At 37.6% G+C, this 21,824-nt stretch overlaps 1 protein-coding gene across 1 annotated transcript in view; it reads left to right on the forward strand.

Moving 5' to 3' along the window:
• SNTG2 (syntrophin gamma 2) overlaps positions 1-21,824 on the forward strand; it is a 262,116-nt gene that overhangs the window by 159,160 nt on the left and 81,132 nt on the right. Inside the window, exons 7-8 of the mRNA XM_074153336.1 lie at positions 1,440-1,527; positions 8,664-8,755. Coding sequence (XP_074009437.1) covers positions 1,440-1,527; positions 8,664-8,755 — 180 coding nt within the window. The remainder of the gene's footprint in view (positions 1-1,439; positions 1,528-8,663; positions 8,756-21,824) is intronic.

The raw sequence follows: 21,824 nt of genomic DNA on the forward strand, positions 1-21,824 counted from the left end.
CTGATTCAATTTATCTTCATAATATTTGATTAAGATCTTCCAAAAGTATGTGAGGCAGTATGTCTGTCACGCCGTCTCCTCTCATCTCTTGACAGATGTAAATATTTGTGTGAAAACATTCTTTGCTTAATGAAGAGGAAACACAGTTCTTATCCTGCATTTGAAAGTTTTCTTCAAAATGTTTGTATCTGTTAGGAAGTTAAAATTCTTCCTTGATATACCAAAGTTGAAGAGTTTGCATTTGTGGCTTTTCTAAAAAGCCAATTGTGAATAAGAAAATGAGTGCTGAGTACTAATTTTACTTGGTTTATGTTTCTTCTCATTACATATTTCAGTGCAGTATTGTGACTATATTATAAATTTGTTGGTTTTGAAATTATCTATTGGATTTTACAAAATACTGATGTTGGTACACAACATCATGCTAAAGATGCTAAAGTAATCTTTACTAATATATCTACCACACAATGACAGGTAAAACGGTATCAAAAGATACAGCAGCATTCAGTGACAGGATTTTCTATTTCTTGCCAACTCTGACTTCCTACTACCCTGACACTGACTTTCTGACATTTATTTTTTTGGGAGTACATTGAGTGTCCATTTCCCTTGCTACCTTATCACCTTTTTGGCGTTGTTGCACCCAGACTGGATTCACTGAACCGAGACTACGTGGATAGCATTGCTGCACTTCTTCCTTTAACTTTTTTTTTTTTTTTTTTTGGGGGGGGGGGGGGGGATTGTTTTGTTTTGTTTTTTAAAAACTGTCTGGACCCTGTGGTGGTGGGTCAGCCATGCTCAGCAGCCAGACCCTCACCCAGTTGTTTTCTCATTCCCCCTTAAAAGCTCCTTAAGCAGTAGGGTGCTATGCCTTTAATTGAATTCTAGTATTTTAATATATGTGTCTATACACATATGTGTGTAGATGTGTTCCCTTCCGGTTAGCAAATACTTGCAGATGATGAAGACAGTCACAAAAATCAAGTCGGTATTTGAAAGAGAGAAACGTACTTAATGCATCACCTAACTGAATCAAACCAAGTAGTTAAGATCTTAAGATTACTTAAGATATGTATGCTGTATTAATATATATGTGTCTGTTTATGTGTATGCACACACAATTAATGTATTATATCTACATAAACACGTATTTCCCTACTACCCTGTGCCGGTTTTATAAAATCAATTTGTTTGTAAAACTTTCTGTTCAGCTTCAAGTTGCCCACCAAATTATTTATCCAGGTTGTTCCACTGGTCTTGCCTACTCTTATCCTTCGTACGTGTGGCTTGACCCTCAAGATGTTCTTCATTCCCAGTCAGAAGTGTTCATCCTGAGTTTATTATAGATCAACAGAGATGTTGATTTCATTGTAAGTAATGTTCTTTCCATGACTGGTGGTTCTTTGGTTTAAAGTAGCTGTTATTTGTCACACTGACAGGTACACCTACTGCGAAATGCTGGCGATGAAGTTACCATCACTGTTCAGTACCTCAGGGAAGCTCCATCATTTTTAAAGCTCCCATTAGGTAAGAGGAAATTAACGGATAGGAGTAATTTGTTTTCCTCTTTGCAGTATTCTCATAATAAGATGACAGTGACAGAAATAGGAATTCAATCCTTGAGCTTTTTACAGGAAGAAATAGAAAATTGTGTGTGTACTTTATTGCTTAATGTATAAGAATCTAATGCAAACAGCATGACTTCTTCTGTATAGGTAATTCAAAATAAAAGTGAAAACCTCATTAAAATGCAGTACAATCATTTTTCTACAGAAGTTTTGCCTGAATACCATAAAATAGTGTTTACAAACATTTGGATCAGACAAGCACGCTGAAAAAAGGTATTTTCAGGACACTTACTGAACAAATGGATAACATTAATTGTGCATATTTCATACATTACTTTGATATTTTGATCATTTTTGTCAGAGAGCAGAATTACAATGTGACAACTGAATAGCTTAAGAATAGTAAATTGTTTATGAACAGTGCAGATGAGGGAAATTTTTGGTTCTTCTGGATAGCAAATATAAATATTCAAGATACTCACTTAAAATCAGTGTTGCAAGTAGAAAAGTGTACATCATATATCAGCTAATTTAATCAGACCAGATCATTTTGCACCAGTTTATCTTACATATGATTCTTTTTCCAAATTAAGCAAAACGGATTTACAGTGTGTCTTGTTTGGGGGATTATGTAAATTGTGTTCAACTATTTACTTGTTTTTTTCTTGATTTCAACAGAATCATAGGTCTCATAGGTCTAACTCTTGTCACTTCATCCAGATTCTTACACCTATTAATAGCAAACTTGAAGGGCCTCTACTAAGCTAAACTGTACATTTCATGCTAAAACCATTTCAATTCTTACTGTGTGTCGTCTCCATTTGAAAATGGAATCTAAATTCAAAGAAATCCTATGTTTACATTTGTAGGTCTTTGTCTGGTCAGTGTTCCTTGTTATGAAACTTCAGGTTTTGTCTTCCTACTTTTCTATCGTAGGTACTCAGACAACTAGAGATTAATATCTATAATGCCTTGAATAACTGTGTCCAAGCTGAGACATGATTTTAGTGAGCTAGCATGGTCTTACCGGTAGTTTCTGTGTTGTTGACCATGTTAATTTGTGGTTATGACAGTCCCACATGCAATGTTGTCTTATCTTGTTTGACATTACATACGCACTTGGGCTCTTATCACTTGTGGTCAGTTAACCTTGGGTCCTTCCCACTGGCTGTGGTCCTTTACAAACTGCTCTAGTATGAGTTTTCTCCATGGGCTGAAGTCCTGCAGGAAAAATCTGCTCCGGCATGTGTCCCCCACAGGCTGCAGCTTCCTTCAGGGCATATCCACCTGCTCCATCATGGGCTCCCCCATGGGCTGCAATGTGGGTATCTGCTCCAACGTGGTTCTCCATGGGCTGAAGGGAAATACCTGCTTCACCATGGTCTCTCCAAGGGCTGCAGAGGAATCTCTACTCCAAGGCCTGAAGCACCTCCTACCTCTTCTTCTTCACTGACCTTGAGGTTCATATGGTTATTTTTCTCACACTTTTTTCCCCACTCCTCTCTCTGATGTTCAGGATTTTGCCCTTTCTTAAATAGTTTCTCAGAGGCACTACTGGCTTGGCTGCTGCGCTCAGCTGTGCCCTGCAGTAGGTCCATTGGAGTCGGCTGGAACCAGCTGCATCTGGCCCAGGGCAACCTCTGACCATCTCCCACTCCTGGAGCCACCCCATCCCCCAAAACCTTGCCACTTACATCCAGTACACACTCTGTGTGAGACAGCTGCCACCTTCACAAGGAGTTCATGCAGGTCCAGGGATATTGGTGCCCCCTTGGTACATCATAGGAGAAAGAGGAACTTGGCTGACTCCTGCATTGCCTCTCTCACCATAAGGCACAGCAGCCATTTCTGTCTGGGTTGCTGAGATCATGGCCTTACCTCCATAAAGTGCTATTTTTGGAAAGAGAAAGCAATGATTATCAGGGAGACCAAGATCATCTTCTATCTCTGTGTGACCAGAGGTGCATGCAAAACTTCTGTAGGTAAATAGCCTCCTTGAACACTTGAACCAGAAACTTTCACCTTACAAAAACCTTCATTCTCTTTCAAAGGGCCTGTTTCATGGCCTGGGGCCAGCTAGTGCTGTTTGGAGTCTGCCCCTGATTACTGTTGTTCAAGGAAAACCTGTTTGGAATAGGGAAGACTGTGCCATTTTAGACAAGCTATCACAGACTATCAACAAGCACAGCAGAGAGGCAATTCTTCTTAAATGAAAGAGGCATCTTGGATACAAACTGGGTAGCTTATTAGAGCTGCCTCCTTTAAGCAGAGCATGAGAAAATGTTTGGCAAGCATTACACTACCCTGCCCAGTCCCATGCATGATCCCACACCCTCAGTCCTGTACTACGTGTTCAACAAAAGGAGTTGCTAAGTATGATCAGACAGCTGAGGAACTTAGGAAATGACCCATCTTTTGAACTGAACCTGGACCTCAGCACAGAGCTCACTTGCTCCTCTCCAGGATGTTCTGTTCAGCCATCCAATACAGGCTGAAACCAAGCTCAGCGAGTGAGATGATCTTTGGTAAGTGACTTGACATAATACTCATTCTTTTGGTGAGGAAATAAGCAAATAAGGTGTAGAAAATTATGAAAAATAGATCTTGTTTAGGGCTGTACGCTGAAGTTAAGGAGAACAGCAGGGAATTCCAGTCATGAAGCATCAGTGACACATATAACAAGCTAAGTAGCAATTCTACTATGCGATAAAATACTTCCCAACTCATAATGCAGGACAAAATTTAAGTGCATACATGCGTAAATCTGAAGCATCTTGGCCTTTCCTAGCATCTCAGAAGACTCAGGCACATGGTCCCCTACCATCAAGCATTCAGTCAGACCAGCTTCTGGGCTGGCAGTTTTAGTACTGTGGAGCGTTCACTTCAAATGCAACCATACTGTCTCTTCCTGTTAAATAGTATTATTAATATTTCTTATAACTACATCATGAGAAGTAGCATCTGCCTACCCTCCTTCTTTCTCATACCTCTTCCTTCCCTACGCTGTCTTATGCTGTGGCTAGCAAAAGCACAAGATGTCACAGCAGGGAAATGTCTTCCTACAGTTCTCACTACATTCTTCTGCTGGCTTCACCCCTTCATGGATTGTGAGCAACAAATACAGGATTTGGCATGGGTTTAGACATGGATACTGATTAACTGGCACTTAAGGATGAGACAAGGACTGCTTATTTCTCGGTTTGGAGGAGGCCCTAACCCAGGGTGGTATGCCAGTATTGATCATTGTCTCTTTCACGGGGACTCTTGGCCCTTACTAGACTATTATGAGACTGTCCATAATATATGCCAGGAAATATTCTCTGCCACAGGAATTTGATCAGCAGTTTTATAAAATATTGCAGAATGCTTGGCCTGATTTTTCATAGGGCAAATACTTGTTTCTTGAAAAACTATTACTCCTGGATCAGAAGTTAGCATGGGCGTGTAGGGTCATTACTGTCTGCTTCATTGGCTTTTCTGGCTCCATGGCTAGGATGATTCTTCATCCCATGGCCTGTAATTTGCTCTAAGGTCACTGTCAACTAGAGAGAGAGTAGATTTGTGCTTCTGAAAACCAAAAGAAGCAATTTTTGGTTTTGGGGCTGGATCAGGAAGATATTAGTGGTTATGAGGGTTATCTGTTATCCTGTTACAGAATAATTATGACATCAGCTCTTGGGTGTTGTCACTAAGGATTTTCTGGAGCTAAGTCCGTTACCCATTCCAGAGTTGAGCAGGGCTTGTAGCACCCTTTCAGATGAGATTCACTGCTGCTGGGAAGACTCTTCAGGAGATTTTATGGTAAAACAGGCTTTCTTCAGAATTTTTCTTTTTGATGGTTATACCAAATTATCAGAATATTCTGAAGTTGAAAAGCTTTCAGTGTAATCAGAAATTACCAAGAGTGTTTTGTTCTATTTTAATTTTGTGGTTGTTCTGGAATGGGCTTTTTTTCTATGACATAATTAGCAAGTTAGATAAATGAGATTTTATGCACAAGAGGTCTCCATTATCATTCAGTGATGTTGATCACAAGACAAATTTTTGTAAAGGATAAAGTCTTGCGGACTATTCACTGTACATTGATCTGCTGTCTTGCGTTTTGGGAGTTTGTAATTTAGAGATTTAGTGTAATTTACTGACTGAAATAAACAACCATCTGTTGATGGGACTCTGAGTTGACCAGAACTTTAATAGAGACCTTTCTAGGTTGAGGAAGCTTAAGGCTTTTAAAGTTGAAAATAAAATCTAGGGTTTATTAAAATGGGTAGTAGAATACCTAACTTTTTAAATTGAAAATTCTCAAGTGATTCTGTCAAAAAGAATATAGAAGGATTTATAAACAACTTCTACCTGTACCACTGCAAATGAGTTCTGGCTTTAGGTTTAGTGTCGGCTAGCTTGGTGATTTCCTGAGTTGCTGTTAGCTCTGCAAAATCTCCCGTGATCCTTACAAAGTTTCTTTCCCTCACCTTGGAGTTCTGCCTGCCTTTTTCCTGCTACTCCCAGGCACGTCTCAGTCTCTTTTGTGAACTGCAGACTCCTATATCCTTGCTATATCTCTCTCTCTCTGACCCCTTCTCACCTTACAGGGTAAGGTGGTTTTTTTGTTTGACCATACTCAGCTATTGCTCAGGCAAAGATCTCCTTGCCCACGTGATCCTTGCTGACCCAGTCTTCTCAAAAGAACAATAATGCCACAGTTGAGAATAAGCAAATTCAACAGATGATGCCTGTCATAGTGTAGGTTTGCATTTCTCATAGGCTGGCTGTCTAACTATGATTTGGGTGAGATAAGAGGAGAACTATAGGCAATAATGATTGATAGAAATCTCACAACATATCAAATACCTTTTTTCTGGCATTGGTACCCGTCAGGATGATGTATTGTAGTCATGGAGGGGGGAGTTACCTGTAGCAGATGTTTTATTTTACATAAACGCTTTGTTTTGGTAGTCTTTCTTGAACTAATGTTCCTGAGTTTGGACTGGTACGTAACGAATGATTTAGAGTCTCATCTACATGGGCAAGGGCTACGGTAGCAGATAGTACAAGATTTACTTTGTGCTAGTGTATTTTGTATCATGTATATCATGTATGTCTACGTACCATGTTTTGTTCTAAGAAAAGGGAGGAAGGACTACCTGATTGCTCTAGGGCTGCCGTGTGGGGAGGCAAACAGAGCTCCTTAGAGAGATGAGAGAACTGCACCTTCCATGCAGTTGAGCATATACAGAGGCAGCTTCTAAAATGCTGATATCATGAAGGAGTAGTCCATGAGTGAGTGAGGCAGAATAGGCAGGGAGTGGACTAAACGACCTATGATCTTGCTTGCAATCAAGTGGTAGAGGTAGCATAGCCTGAGAGAAGCTGTGAAGTTTGTTTGACTCGGAAAACCAAAGGAAGCTGCTGAACTGAAAAGCAAGTCTGCAGGGACACTGGGGGAGGAGGGAAATTTGTTCCTTAGCTTTTTGTTCTTAGCTTTCCCATACAATGGATGTCAGTTTTCTCTACTTCAAAAAAAAAATACTCTAAGGTAGTATTTTGTATTATGGTAAAACCTGGATTTAGAGACTTGAAAATACCTGAGTTCATGTATTTTGATATGCTTAAATTGCTGAAGAGGTAGGATAATTCCACTTTAAGAATCTGATTGACTCATGGACCTGTCATAGTTGTCTACTCCCAGAGACAGTGGGAATCCCCAACAGGCAGACTCTTCAGTGGAGAATTTAATGTCAACTTTTTCATTATTTTTATTTTTAAAAATTAGAAGTTATCTTCTGTTCCAACAAGTCACTGTGGTCATCTATGAGTATGAACATAGATTTCTGTAGTCTACTGTGTACATATAGTAGCTACAAAGTGTTGTAGCTGGATAACAAATTTGGCACTTGGGTTAGAACCATACAAAGCAAAGCATGATGGTTCCTTCTGCTGACACCATCTAACGCTGTACAGAAAGGACTTAAAATGAAAACGTGATGAAACTTCAGAATTCAGTGTATAATTCTGAGACCTTAGCACTGAACTGACAGAGATTTCTTATGGAGAAAATGAGCTTTTGTTGAATTAAATTCCATTTTGCTAAATCTTTCAGATATGTGGAATAGATACATCCAAAAATGTATGACTAAGAATGACTTTTTGACTTTTGTGATGTTAGACTTGACAGACCTATTAATGTGAAATGATTTACGGGCAATTTCAGGTGACTTCTTCAGATGGAAAAATGAGTTTTCAGTAATTATGAATATAACGCTGTGAAATCGATTTTATGTGCTTTATTGATAAGACCAAGTGCTGTCTGAGAGTAATTGTATATTATTGGTGCTGTATGTTAACATTTTACATTTAAGCAAAAATTACACAATGATGTGACTTTCTGTTGTTTCCATTATTGTGTGTTATAAAAGTATTAAGCTTTTCTGAAGTCACTTTAACTACTAAAGTTGGATCATGATGCATAACAGCTAAAGGAAGAGTAATCTTGAAGAATTTAACTGTGTAACTTTAACATACTAACAGAGTATCAAGATTTCAAGATGACTGTTTTTATTTTCTCAGTTTGAGAATGTGCATCATTCTTGAAAGTAATTGGCATTTTGAGAAAAAGATATATCCATTAATAAAGTGTATGTATGTGTACAGTTAGTACTTGCCTCAGAATTTCTTATTAGCTTTGTTTATAAATACAATCCATGGTTATACTCTAAAGTGAGACTTTCAACACTTGATAGGAAATTTATTCGTTAAATTAATGGGATTTGTGCAACTTAATATCTTCCTTGGTTTTGAATATCTTGGTGAGAAAAGGCTTAAACTTGCAAACAGTTAAGCATACAAATAATTCCCATGAGCACAGCCTCTATAAAGTGGCATCTAGATACTTTTTTTTCTTTCCAGACATAAAAGTAAAGCGTATGGTCAGACACATTTTATTAGCTGTCATTCTAAAATACAAGTACTACTTCTGGCCTGGTTTGGTGATTTATATTAAAAATTCTTCCTGTGTTTTACAGCTGGAATAGATATTACCTGATACATACCTATATTTTTAACATAAGCAATTATTTTTCGTGGTCTGATTTTCAGGTTCCCCTGGACCATCCAGTGATCACAGCAGTGGAGCTTCATCCCCTCTCTTTGACAGTGGCTTACATTTAAATGGAAACTCAACCAACACTGTAAGTAAATGAATAATAAAAACATAGTGTAAGCTACGTAAGGTCTCTTCCCATTCTGAGCTTCAAAATGCTAGTGTAAGACTGTAAGACTACCCTAATTTCGTTGGGTTTTTGTTTGCTTGCTTGCTTGTTTGATTGGTTGATTTTTAAGTGCATACACTGTAAAATTCTGTACTTACAAAGTAGCCAACATGGGGCCCTGGCTGCTGGGTTCTTACTCTGAGAGCAACTGAGAAGCTTGTAGGAGTGAGCACAGCACGATTTAATCATTGTTGAGGCATGAATTCATGTGAATTTTTGTCATACTTTGTTGAATTTTAGTATTGTACTATTGAATTTAGTCTAGCTAGAGATGCTGAAATATATGTGGAATTCGGAGCATACGGTAAAGTTGAATTATTGGAGCAAACTTTTGCGATAGGAAGGAAATGGAGAAAAAGAAATAAAATGGGAACACAGATTTAGGGGGAAAAAACGGTCTGTTTCTTCAATCCAGAGGATATTCAGTTCTTTTTTCTGTGGTGAATATCTATGTTCGAATTAATTGCAGCATTGTGGAAAAAAAAAATTAATTTCTTCAGGAAAAATACTAGTTGCCAAAGAAGGTAGGATGTCTTAGTAGCGGACAATGTTGCTCTTTTAGAAATGAGGATTGAAGATGTAAATACTAGGTGGACTAGGACATGGACCTTCACGCTCAAAACTTGTTTAGCTCCTAACAACTTGCAGCTGTAGTCTTTCAGCTAGATATTAAATTTCTCAGGAGTGCCCAGTGAATGGAGTGAGAGCTGCTCCTCTCTCTGCTTTTCCTTTTCTTTCCTACTCAGCCAGTGATGTGTCTGCTGCTTACTGTACTTCTCCCAAGCTTTGCACTTTTTTGAGCACTGTCTCTCTAAAATAAGCCTTAAGGCTTGTTTTCATCTGATAAATATATAAATATATTATATAGATATGATAAATAAATAAATAAATAGAAATATCCTTTTCTGCACTGATGTCTTTGCCTAGTGCTTGAGGCCCAAACTGAGCATAGATACAGAAGGTTTCATGTTTATTTGGTTTTAATTATCCAGATAATTACTACCTTTAATTAGCTGCTATTGTTGTCTTACTAAAGAACTCGAGTCTGTCCTCAGGGTCCAGCATTCTGCAGTGCCTGTTTACCAGGTGCTCTGCAGACAATCAAAGCCCTTTCTGCAAAGAGCTCACAGTATAAGAAGAGGGCTACGGTCAGATGATTGCCTGTGATTGCATTAGCATGTTTTAGTAAATTAATGCCTATTAAGTGCTAGAATGAGTGAGCCATAATAACTTTCAATAATCGTTCTGACTGTACTGTGGGAATTGCACACTTAGAATTCTACGCATTATAAAAACATAAATAAGTGACTGGAGTTTTGTAGACTTGCAACAGAGTAATTTAGTTAGTTTCCAAGGTAGCACGCAAAAGACTGCATAAGCTTGAAATATAAGTGGAAAAATAGAAGGTAAGAAATGGGGAATGCTAAGGTACTAGCTTGTTTTTATACAGAACTTAATTTTTATGAAACTTGACATTAAGTCATGAGGAGCTATGTATGCATCAGACACTATGACCTAGAAGTGAAATAAAGCAAAACAATCTACATTATATCAAGCCTAGTAAAAAGTCATGATCTCTTTTCATAGGAAACAAAATGAAAAATTGTCAGATTCTTGTGAAATGCAAAAGCAAGGTTCTGAGTATTCTGAGCAGGAATGACTGGCTTTTGAGATGGTCCACTGGAGGTGTGGCATCAAACTTTTATCAAACTAAGCTGTGAGTGTAACTAAACTGTGATCAGATCTTCAAAAGTGGTTATAAATGTATTTTGACTACGAGCTAGTGAGTGCTTCTACTTTTTTCAATTAGATGTTTTCATTTTTACAGTTAAGGGAGAGCAGGACTGACATTTGCTATAATGATGTTGCCCATTAAGGCTAAGGATATTTAAATCCCTTTTTAATGTCACCTTGGTAGTGGAGATCTGACTCACTTTGAATATTGCATCTTGTAAGTTTGTGTTGCGGTTGTATGTACTTTCCTAACTGCAGTGAGATCCATGCCATATTAGACAATGCACATATATTTATGAGTGGAAATTCTGCTCCAAAAAGCGTGCAATGTAAAGGAAAGGACGGGAGTGACAAGGTAAAGAATGACTGTTTTGCCAGTTTTATGAAACTGTCATTCAGCATGTCTGTTCTGAAAAACAGTAATACAGAGACACTTGAACTAATGCTGTGTTCAGGCTGTAAAATTCACATGATACAATAGAATGTGTTGTGGTGATACTAGCTTGCATCATATAGACAGTAGTTTAGCCATGTTAACATCAGGCTGCTTCTGCCTGATACGATTATACCATTTTCAGTTCTCATGCTAGCTTGCCCCTGTTAGATATATCTTTGTCACCTCTGCTGTGAAGCATCTGTTTTATGTGATGTGATATCGTCTTCAGGATTTATATATACATTCTCCCTATAACATCAGAGCAGTTTGCAGTATAGCACTTCAACGGTTCTCTGGAACACAGAGAAATGAGCTGAAGTGCTCTCTTCACCACGCCTAATTATTTTGTGCTTTGGCACTGTGACAAATACTATAGAGATCAGTAGTGGCAGATACATTCATCTGTATCTTATAAGTTATCTTATTAAACACAATGTGAAGTTTCAGAGGGGAACATAAAGCATTCAGAGGAGGTAGTCTCTAGGCTAGTGATTGCAGGTTGTTTACCTGAAAGATTCTAACTAGAAAACAATGAAGAAAATTCTGTTGACATCTTCCAGATATCCAAATGTCCAGGCCAGCTGTCTGGAGAAATTGGGAGTGAAAAAAAATGATGGGAAATAAAACAAATTCCTGTTTAAGACACCATTGAATAATATGATATTTACTTTCCAAAGGGAGAATTTAATAGGTTTTCATTTGTTTGAAAATCCAGCTTGCCTGAAGTGTCTAAAAATTCTAATAAGTGAAGTGAGACTAGAGTAAATCATGATTTTCTGTGTGTTCATGTTATTTAAGAACTCTAATTTAATTTTGATAGTGTAAGTTTTGTTTAGTTGATTAAATGAAACTAAAAATGAAACTTAAAATTTTCTAAATTGCTTTAAAATATTTTTTCCTTCGTTGCTTTGTTTCATCTGTGAAGTTTGAAAGTTTTGCTTTAAAAAAAGACATTGCCTGCTTCATCATCAAATACAGTTTTAAGAAGAAACTATACAGTTGCTTAACTCCTGGTGGGATCAGTAGAATGCTAAATCTTTAATGTCCATGGTAGTCCTGGATCCAGAGTGAGAGAATGATATGGTTCAATCCCAAACATTTAAAGGCAAAAAGGGAAGAGGATCCATGAAAAGAGGGTGAGCACCCTCTTGCTGAGAGTAAAAGCTATTCTGATGGATACTTTAGTGGAGTGTGTGACCAGACCATTGAATTGAGATTGAATTGATGCCCTACATCTGAAAACTTCAATAGTTTCATTTTTCATATGTTCCTGTTATGTCTTCCAAGTCAATATAAACACACTATTGATCATTCTTAAGTTTTATTTTATTCTTCATTTTTGTCATCCTGTAGCTCACTTCAAAGAAGAAAAGTTCCAGGATTTCAGGTCAATGCCTTTTCTATTAGAACAGTTTAGCATGTGATGCTAATAGACTCTGCCAACTCTTGATCTGAAAATCCACGATTTTCTCACTGAATATGAAAGCAATGTAACTTTAAATTGACTTCCAATTCACAGTGAATCATTTGGTAAGGTACGTGCATAAAATGTAATTAATGTAATAAATAAAAAAAATAGCTTGCCTAGAGGTACAGCGCTGGTTACTCTCATGAAAGTAATCATCACCATGTCTTCCGTTTATTTGTTGAAGAGAAAATTAAAATAGATGAACACAGCTAACTGCATTTAAATATTTTCAACTGCTGCTGCACTTAGGACCTTTATGAAACAAGATAAACACACTGCAAATCAGTGTGCTCCTTTTTCTCAATTAATAAAATGAGAAGTGACTGTCTCCTTTCCACCTACAGGGGAAAATAATCTGAGTTTTCTGTTTCTGATTACACCTCTCAGAAATCATAGCAGTAGCAGCTGGAAAAAGCCTATTAAATAACGCCTTCCTACTCCAGTAGTATAGAATTGTTAAGGGAAAGGTTTTGATATTGAGTATTGAAATTGTTTAATTTAGATTTAGCTGTTCAAAAGTGCTATGTTTTTCTAATTGTGATGAGAGTTGATTGGGACTTTCACTATGACATTAATGAACTGAATAAACGGTATCTTTAAAAGTCTTGTCATTCAGCTGGGTTGATCCCCACTGTCACTGTTAATCCTCTCAGCAGACTTATTTCTTCTAGTATTTAACATCTGATTGATCAGGTTGCTCATTTCTTCTGCACAGCAATTAAATACTTGTTTAATTTCCCAGTAAATTTTAAGTCAGATATGGTTTTAGGATTTTTATTCTTTTTTTAACTTAGAGCATTAATAAAAGCTGGTGAAAGGAAAATACAAAGAAAGTCTTACTAGCTGCTAAATAAATGAGCACTGAGCTATATTTGCTGCTTTATGACATCTAATACTAGTTTAAAAAGTGCTCATTTAAATCACTGAAAACTAATCTGATATTCACACACTGGCAAAGAAAGCAGCTTCAGTTTTTTAAACTGGGGCTGGCCTAAATCCAAGCCTATTGCCTCTGGAAAAGAAATCAAAGACCAAGAAGGGTCAGATAAAAGAATCTGGCTTTTTTATTTGTCTTTCAGAAAAAAAGTGCAGCAGGATCACACTAGAACTAATATGCCAAGTAGAAAACAGTAACTTGTATTTCTTAGGTGTCTGGTTTCATTTTTTAATTATACATATTTTTCCCATACACAGCCCTTTCATGTGAATGCATTGCTGCTTATAGTTCTTACGAATTTGTTCATTTTAGTTTGCAGCAGCAAAAAGAAAATGGCTTAGGATATAAAGCCCAATTTATTAATCTTTTTGTAATTTCTGATAGAAATTGGGTCATTTTCTGTATCCTTATGCATTTCCTTACTTTTTTTTTTAATTACACTTGTGATTACTTGATGGATCATAGGGAGCAATTCATCTGACTAGTCACCAGGCATCTGCTTTAGGGAGAGTTGTATTGCTCTGTAGGTGGCACCGAGTGCATTGAGTACCTTTCATTTGCAAAGATAGAGAAAGGAGTTTTGGGGAGTGCTGTTATTTATTAATGAATGATGCTCTTCTGTTTGGCCTGTGATGTTCAGGAGTGCAGAATGAGAGCTGTGGAGGAATTAAATTTATATGTGATTCTTGGACAAAATCATCTCTCTTTTTACTCTTATTATCTGTTCTCCTGCCAATGATTACAAGGTGGAAAATGGACCACTTCATGTCAGGGCTAGACAGAAGAGAAGTTCAAAATTTGAAATTCTGTTGTATGACTGAATGAAATTATGACCATTTCTCACCTGTTGCCAACATGGTGAACACAAAGAGCAGCCATCTTTCATGTGTATTAGCAGGGAATATCAGAATTCCTTGGTTAGAGGGAAATACATGTGGTAGCATTCATGAAATTTAAGGCTAAATGAGGAAGCTGAAGTGTTACAAGACGTGAAAGCAAGTTTTCGGTTTTTTTGGTTGGTTTTCTTTTTTAACTAGAAAGATCCATCAACTGTTGCCCCAAGTTAGTGTTTGATTACTGTTCTGAATACTAGCCCCTGGTAACAATCAGCGTGGAAATAAGAGAGGAATAGAGTGATGACCTGTTTTTAGATTTGAGGTTAGCATAGATGAACTCCAGCACTTCAGGTACATGCTATAAATGGATTACAGTGAAAAATGATAGTAAGGTTGAGGCAACAAGTCTCCCACAAAGTTGCATCCAGTGTCATTCCACAAGTTCCTGCAAAAAGTTGACACTTGCTGAGCTCCTAGTTAGTGATACAAGCAAGAGTTAAGCCTCAGCTTTATCCTGGGGGATGTGCAGACTGTGTGGAGTCCAAAGAATTTTGGTAACCTTGAGCTAATTTTTCTAAGCAAGGACAACATGCCCCATTTGGGGATATGAAAGGCTGCCAACAGCTGTCTGTAACAGACGAAGTTTGGGTACACTTGCATTTATAGAGTAACACCATAATAATCTCAACATTATATTTTGTTCTGTTCTTTTCCTTATATACTTTTAATGTTGGGTTTTGATTTCTGACTGCTGTTATTGTTTCAGAAGAGTCATAATTACTTCCTGCTTTTGTGCTGAGATTTAAAATAGACTACTCTGGCCCCTGGCCCCTACCCCCCAAAGGAGGAATATATCTGGAAAGGTGTTCCAGGCAAGGTTGTTGAGGTTACTCCAGAACCAATTACATACTAGCCCAAGGGAAACAAATTAAAGAAAAAGGTGCAAGATTCTGTCAAATAGTCCGTATGTATTCTCAAAAATATCTTAGTCAGGCTTGTACCTTATTGGTTTATTAAAAAAGTAATAATGTAATAACACCTAGCATCACAGCTCTAATGAAATATTCATTAATATTTCCATTGTAAATCACTTCTAGAGAAACTTATATAATGTAAAGGTTTGTCATTTGTTCCTCACTGGTAGAACAGTAATCACATTGATTTAAATGCGTGGCTACTACAGTGAATAGGGCAGTGTAAGTCCCTAACATGTACTGCTATACAGACTCTCCATGTAAACACCACGCATAGGTGCTCAGTGTCTGCAAAATCATCCGTTAATTAAAGAGCATTAAATGTCTTCAAGAGCAGTCATTAAATTTCAAAAGCACACATGCGATGCAGAGTTAGAATTAGAACAGTGTTTCTTTTCAGTGATAGAAAGGGAGGGAGAGTATCCGTGTTTCACATGCTGTTTCACCGTCCTCCCATTTAATTAAACAACGTCTATCAATTAAAATAATGTAGAATAGAGCTGTATAATTAAAAGTTGCTGCTTTCACTGAATTTTAAAGGACATCAAATTACTTGTCCAAATTGTTACTTCGTCTGGAAGAGCTTGTTTCCTGTATAGAAACCTTATCTATTAAATGATTTGCTGATGCATACTTTACCAGATAATTACTGTCTTCTTAAAGCTGTCACATCATTGTGCACCTGCATGTAAGAATTCCATTAAAAATAAATAAACACAGACCCTCTGCTGAATTGATGCTGCATCAAAGGAATGCACAGGTATTTTGATATCGTCATTAAATCCCTCTGAATTCTGAAACAAGTCAAACTCTCTAATTGACTCCTATTTACAGTAGATATCTCAATAAAGTGTTCCTTCAGCTGGGCATCACAAGTTTCACTTATGTCTCCACTGAACAGTTGTTAATTATCTTGTTCAGCGATTAAAGTAAGGTAATGTAACACTCTTTTACTGCTAGATGGAGCAGCCTTGTTGTCTTCTCCAACCAGTCTACAGCCTCTGTCTCCTCTCTGGCCCTGGCATATGTATGAGCAAATGCTCAACCATATATTGGTCAGATCAGTTCATTGGTCCATTGAAAACTAATCTTACCTATATCTATCTATCTTACCTATAAATATGTGTATATACAATATATAGATGTATTTCAGTCAGACCTGACTGAAAGCTATAAAGAGAGCTCATCCAATTCACTGTAGGTTGAATGGTTCCTGGTGCTGTTTCAAGAAATTATATAACTCTCATTCTCTTCCTCCAGAATAACTGTAAGACAAATCTGCCTACTTTGAAAAGCGTGTTATATTAAGGGCTTTCTTTTGATATGCTGTAGTATTTCTTGTAATAGAGTTTTGACAAGATGCACTCCAGTTTGCACCAAAAGATGCAAGAAAGTTAGTATTTACTAATCTAAAAGGTTTTACCAAATTTCATTAAAACTTATTGGCCAATGTTTTCAGTTATAGCTTAAGGAAATGAAGCTATGCCAAGCCATTTTGTAGGATTTCAGAGTTCAAGGACCATCTGGATGATACCTGTAGTCATATGATTTCATTTTAGGTAATCCTATGAGGAGCACGGAGTTAGATTCGATGATCCTTATGGATCCCTTCCAGCTTGAGATATTATATAATTCTATGATTCTATTATTTCAACCTCAGAGTTGCTTTTACTAGGAAAATATTTCAATATATAAATATCAAATGTTGCTAACATTTTCATATACTTATTGTACAGAGAAATATTTTGTATTCTCAGAAATTCTCAGCAATGCTCACCAAAGTAAGAGTAACAAAAATCTCTTTTTGAACCAGTATCAATAAAGACAGTAATCTAGAATTAGTCATGCTTCTTAGATATACGTGTGCTTGGTAGAAGTACCAGTTTACGGAACAGGCTCAAGACTTTAATGATACACTTTGATTCTTATTTCATAGAATTGTAAAATCATGGAATCATTTAGGTTGGAGAACACCCTTAAGATCATTGAGTAACTGTTAACCTAACACTACCAACTCCACCACTAAACATGGCTCTAAGCACCAGATCTACATGTCTTTTAAATACCTCCAGTGACTCAACCACTTCCCTGGGCAGCCTGTTCCAGTGCTTGACAACCCTTTCAGTGAAGAAATTTTTCCTAATACCCAATCTAAACCTTTCCTGGCGCAACTTGAGGACATTTCCTCTTGTCTTATTGTCTGTTACTTGGGAGAAGAGACCAACCTCCACTTCTCTACAACCTCCTTTCAGCTAGGTGTAACGAGCAAAAAGGCCTCCCCTCAGCCTTCTTTTCTCCAAACTAAACAACCTCAGCACCCTCAGCCACCCCTCATAAGACTTGTTTTCCAGACCCCCCGCTGGCTTTGTTGCTCTTCTCTGGACACGCTCCAGCACCCCAATGTCTTTCTTGTAGTGAGGGGCCCAAAACTGGATGCAGTACTCAAGGTGCAGCCTCACTAGTGTCAAGCAGAGAAGAACAATCACTTCCCTAGTCCTGCTCACCACACTGTTCCTGAGACAGGCCAGGATGTTACAGGCCTTCTTGGCCACCTGGGCACACTGCTGGCTCATATTCAGCTGGTTGTCAGCCAACACCCCGAGGTCCTTTTCTGTCAGGAAGCTCTCCAGCCACTCTTCCCCAAGCCTGTAGCATTGCATGGGGTTGTTGTGACCCAAGTGGAGGACCTGGAACTTGGCCTTGTTGACCCTCATACCATTGACCTTGGCCCATCAATTCAGCCTGTCCAGATCCCTCTGTAGAGCCTTCCTACCCTCAAGCAGATCAACACTCCCACCCTACTTGGTGCCCACCCTACTTGGTGTCATCTACAAACTTACTGATGGTACACTCAATTCCCTCGTCAACATCATTGATAAAGATATTAAACAGAACTGACCCCAGTACTGAGCCCTGGGGGACACCAACTCTGATTGGCTGCCAACTGGATTTAACTCCATTCAGGAGTTAAATGGATTTAGTATCATACATGCCATGTGATGGCACTCAAGATGATCTGCCCCATAACCTTCCCCAGCACTGAGGTCAGGCTGTCAGGCCTGTAGTTCCCCAGATCCTCCTTCTAGCCCTTATTGTGGATGGGGTCCCATTTGCTAACCTTTTGTTCCTTCTAGATTGTTTTACCTTTCAATCTTCACCAAAATAGCAATTAATTAAATTTATTAATTCATATAAATCGAAATAAATTCACTGAAACTTAGGTTTACAAGTGTGTATCTTGCCAGTCTTTTGAAACCCTCAGACATGCAATTTAGCAAGTAACTGCAAAAATTAAGGAGCTTTGATAGAAAATAAAACTCTTATAGAACACAAATAAGTCTTTTCTGAAACCATTTGCACTGGTTACATTTGCAGTCGAAAGTGCAGATATTCTCTCAGAAGTTCTCCTGTCCTCAGTGCTGGTGTCAACAGCAAGGCATTGTGATAGCAAAAAAAAAAAAGGTAACTTCTTTCAAGGAAAGAAATAATTGATGGTAATTAGTTTAGTCTCATAAGAATAAACTGTACCAATTGTCATTAAAAATTGACAGTCTCAGCCAGCTCTGATCTTTTGCCTTCCTTCCTATGTTCTTAGTGGAAACAATTATAGAGACATGTTTGATTAGGTCTCTCACTTAGTGGAGGATTTTCTGGACAGAAGACTTCTTAGTTGCCCCATAATGAGTTGTTATATAGTTGTTTAAAAAAGCAACAAAGCACTTGCCTACATTGTCCTTCATAGGTCAATGATTGCTAATGGGATACAGAATCAGACCCTCCTCCAGGTCAACAGTACACGGCTGTCCCAGATGGGTAGTGATTATGTGTCATTACAACCTGATTCTTGTTCAGTGTTCTGTCAAAAATGAGATTTTTGTGTTCAGTCCATTTCCTAATGGACAGGTGTTACAAACAAATTGGCATTAATTGACAGCATTGTTGGCGGTCTCAGCAGAAAGCCAAAGGTATGAAATGAACCAGAGGATAAAAGCAGTGATTGCAGAGATGATCTCTAAACAGCCAGATTTTTATATGCTTTGGAGGAACAGTGTGGAGAGTTTTCAACATGAGCAGCAGCAGCTGTTAAGTAGACAGAAGGCTTGAAGGTCAGCCATCTCAGTACACTGGGTCAGACCATCTAGCCAAATAGCTCATCCCCAGCAGATGCCCTCAAGAGAATACAAGAACAGAGGAAATATAGAGAATTATTTATAGTGTATATTTCCTGCACCTCCAATAATTTCTGACATAGGGGCTTCCTGTGGCACAGTTTGTTATATATACATACAATTCTTCTTCGGTTTTATCGTACTGTATTTTACGTCTAATTGATACCCTTGCTTCTTATATGAAAAGGGCAAGTAAACCACTGTTTCCTAATCCCTTTCTCTGTTGTTTATGCTTCTACATACCTTTATCATACAGTTCCCACAGCTGCTTCTTTTCCAGTCTAATGAATTTTTGGTTTACTTAATTATTTGCATGGAAACCATTCCACACCTTTCAACATCTGCTTTTCCCACAACAGCAAGGTCTTATTTTTGAGTGTTAATTGCCTGTTCATATCTCATTACAATATGGGGAAAGTTAATATTATCTTTCCTCCTGTGCATTACTATACATTTATCTACTGTATTTTTAGCAGTCCTTTTGTCTCTCAGTCAGTATCATGAGCTGCTTCTGCAGCTGTTTGAAGTTTGGTTTTCTTTTTACCATTCTTTGTTACCTGTGCGTAGTAAACTTGGTCAGTTCACCATCTTTTCCAGATCATAAATTAATATGATGAATGGCATATGTAACTCTGGGAGTCCACTGATAGTGCCCCTCCACAGGCAAAACTGCTTCTTAACTGCTGTGTTTTACTTGCTATATTTTAGCTAATTATTTGTGTTAAGAACCTTTTGTGAGGGACAAAAGGTTTTTGGAAACCCAAGTACGCCTTAGCAATTGGTTCTCTCATATTAATTAACAGTTTTGGTCAACTCTAAAGATTTGTGAGGCGTGACCTCTGCTTGCAAAAATTGTATTGACTTGCTTCTTCCTCAGTTTGTTATTTTTGTCCATGTGTTTAGGGAATGCATCAAAGGATCTGTCTCAGATCGAAATGTTAATAGATTATAGGGCAAACTGAACAAAATGAACTGCTGGTCCTATGATAGTATTTTGTTTCTGTGCAATGGTCTTATGCCCTCTTTTGTCCTTAAGAAGATAAAGAGAGGTCAGTCCAACTTTCTGCTCTGCCTTAAACTGGTTTGTATAATATGGCTTAGTAAGAAACAGACATTTGAAACTTGGACCGGTTTGACCCCTTCGTACCCTTTCCCTGTTCTTGGTCGTTAATGTTCAGATCATGCAGTAGGGTTTCTGCAGGTGTAAGTAGTCCAGAACTGGGGGGAGAATTACTCTTTCTAGTGTGTTTTTCAAATATCACAGCTTTAAAAATGTCTGGAGAAGCCACGTTTTCTTCAAGAGTTTACATCCTTTGTAACAGCTTAGCGTTTTGGCGGGAATATTTCTATAATGTACTAGCATAACTTTGAGGTTAATAGATTTTGACCAAGTGGTTTTGCCTATTTTTTCTCCTTCAAATCATGAATCTAATCAATAGCTGTGATGTAGATTTTCTAAAATTCTGATCTTTACTTGAGATGGTTTTTTCTTTATCCTGGTATCCTACTACAGCATTTGATTGAAGTGTAAGGGGCCAAATGGAAACATTAAATTGCAAGACTGACCCACTCATGATTTTTTTTTTTTTGCTGACAAATGCTGTCAAATTGTGTAGAACATTACTGAATATTCTTATGCAACAGACTACTAAAAAAAGTATAGTTCACAAGAAAAATACAGGTGTTTATGTTTAAATTCTCTAAATGTTTTCTGTATCTTCAGGGTTGAGAGATGGAAACAATAGGCAAAGGTGCTTCAGGAATTGTTATGTTCCTTTATTTTCTGATTCTTGGATTTAAATTCAGTGATCATATTCAAGCATTTATGTTTGACTGTAATAAGCTACCTTGTTCTTTATTCTTAGACGTTTCAGTTTCCAGACAGGCACGCTAGATTATGTTGATCATTTTCTACTGCAGTTTGCATGGGGTTCTGTCAATTATTTTAATTTGTACAGGATTCTAAAATATGCATCGGATTCTTCATGATGTAATTATTAAATTTATACTAGGTTTTGGAGACACCTTAGACTTTGGGGGATAATTCTATGAAATAGAGTTAGTCTGTAGACTTGAGTATGAAATATACATACTGCAACAACACCAGGAGATCTCAATCAAATGAAAGCTGGATTGTTCTAGGGATTGCAAATACTTTAAATTCCTTTCCCCAAGGAGATTGCAGTCTAAAAGATTCTTTAGTGTTACCAAGTCTGGCAATTTCATTACAATTTTTTCATTTACTAGAAAAGTGTCCCTCAGTCACTAACTCTCAGTTGTCCTGTTAGAATGTGAAACTTACTATTTCGATTCATTTAAAGAAGTAAATAGAAAGAGCAGCCCTTGTTGAGTGTAAGAAAGAGCTTAAGGGGTGGGGGGAATATTAACCCTAAATCCTTATAAGCAAGAAAAAGAAAAAGAGCAATTCCCAGAG

Source organism: Numenius arquata, chromosome 9, assembly GCF_964106895.1.
Source record: "Numenius arquata chromosome 9, bNumArq3.hap1.1, whole genome shotgun sequence".
Lineage (NCBI taxonomy): Eukaryota > Metazoa > Chordata > Aves > Charadriiformes > Scolopacidae > Numenius > Numenius arquata.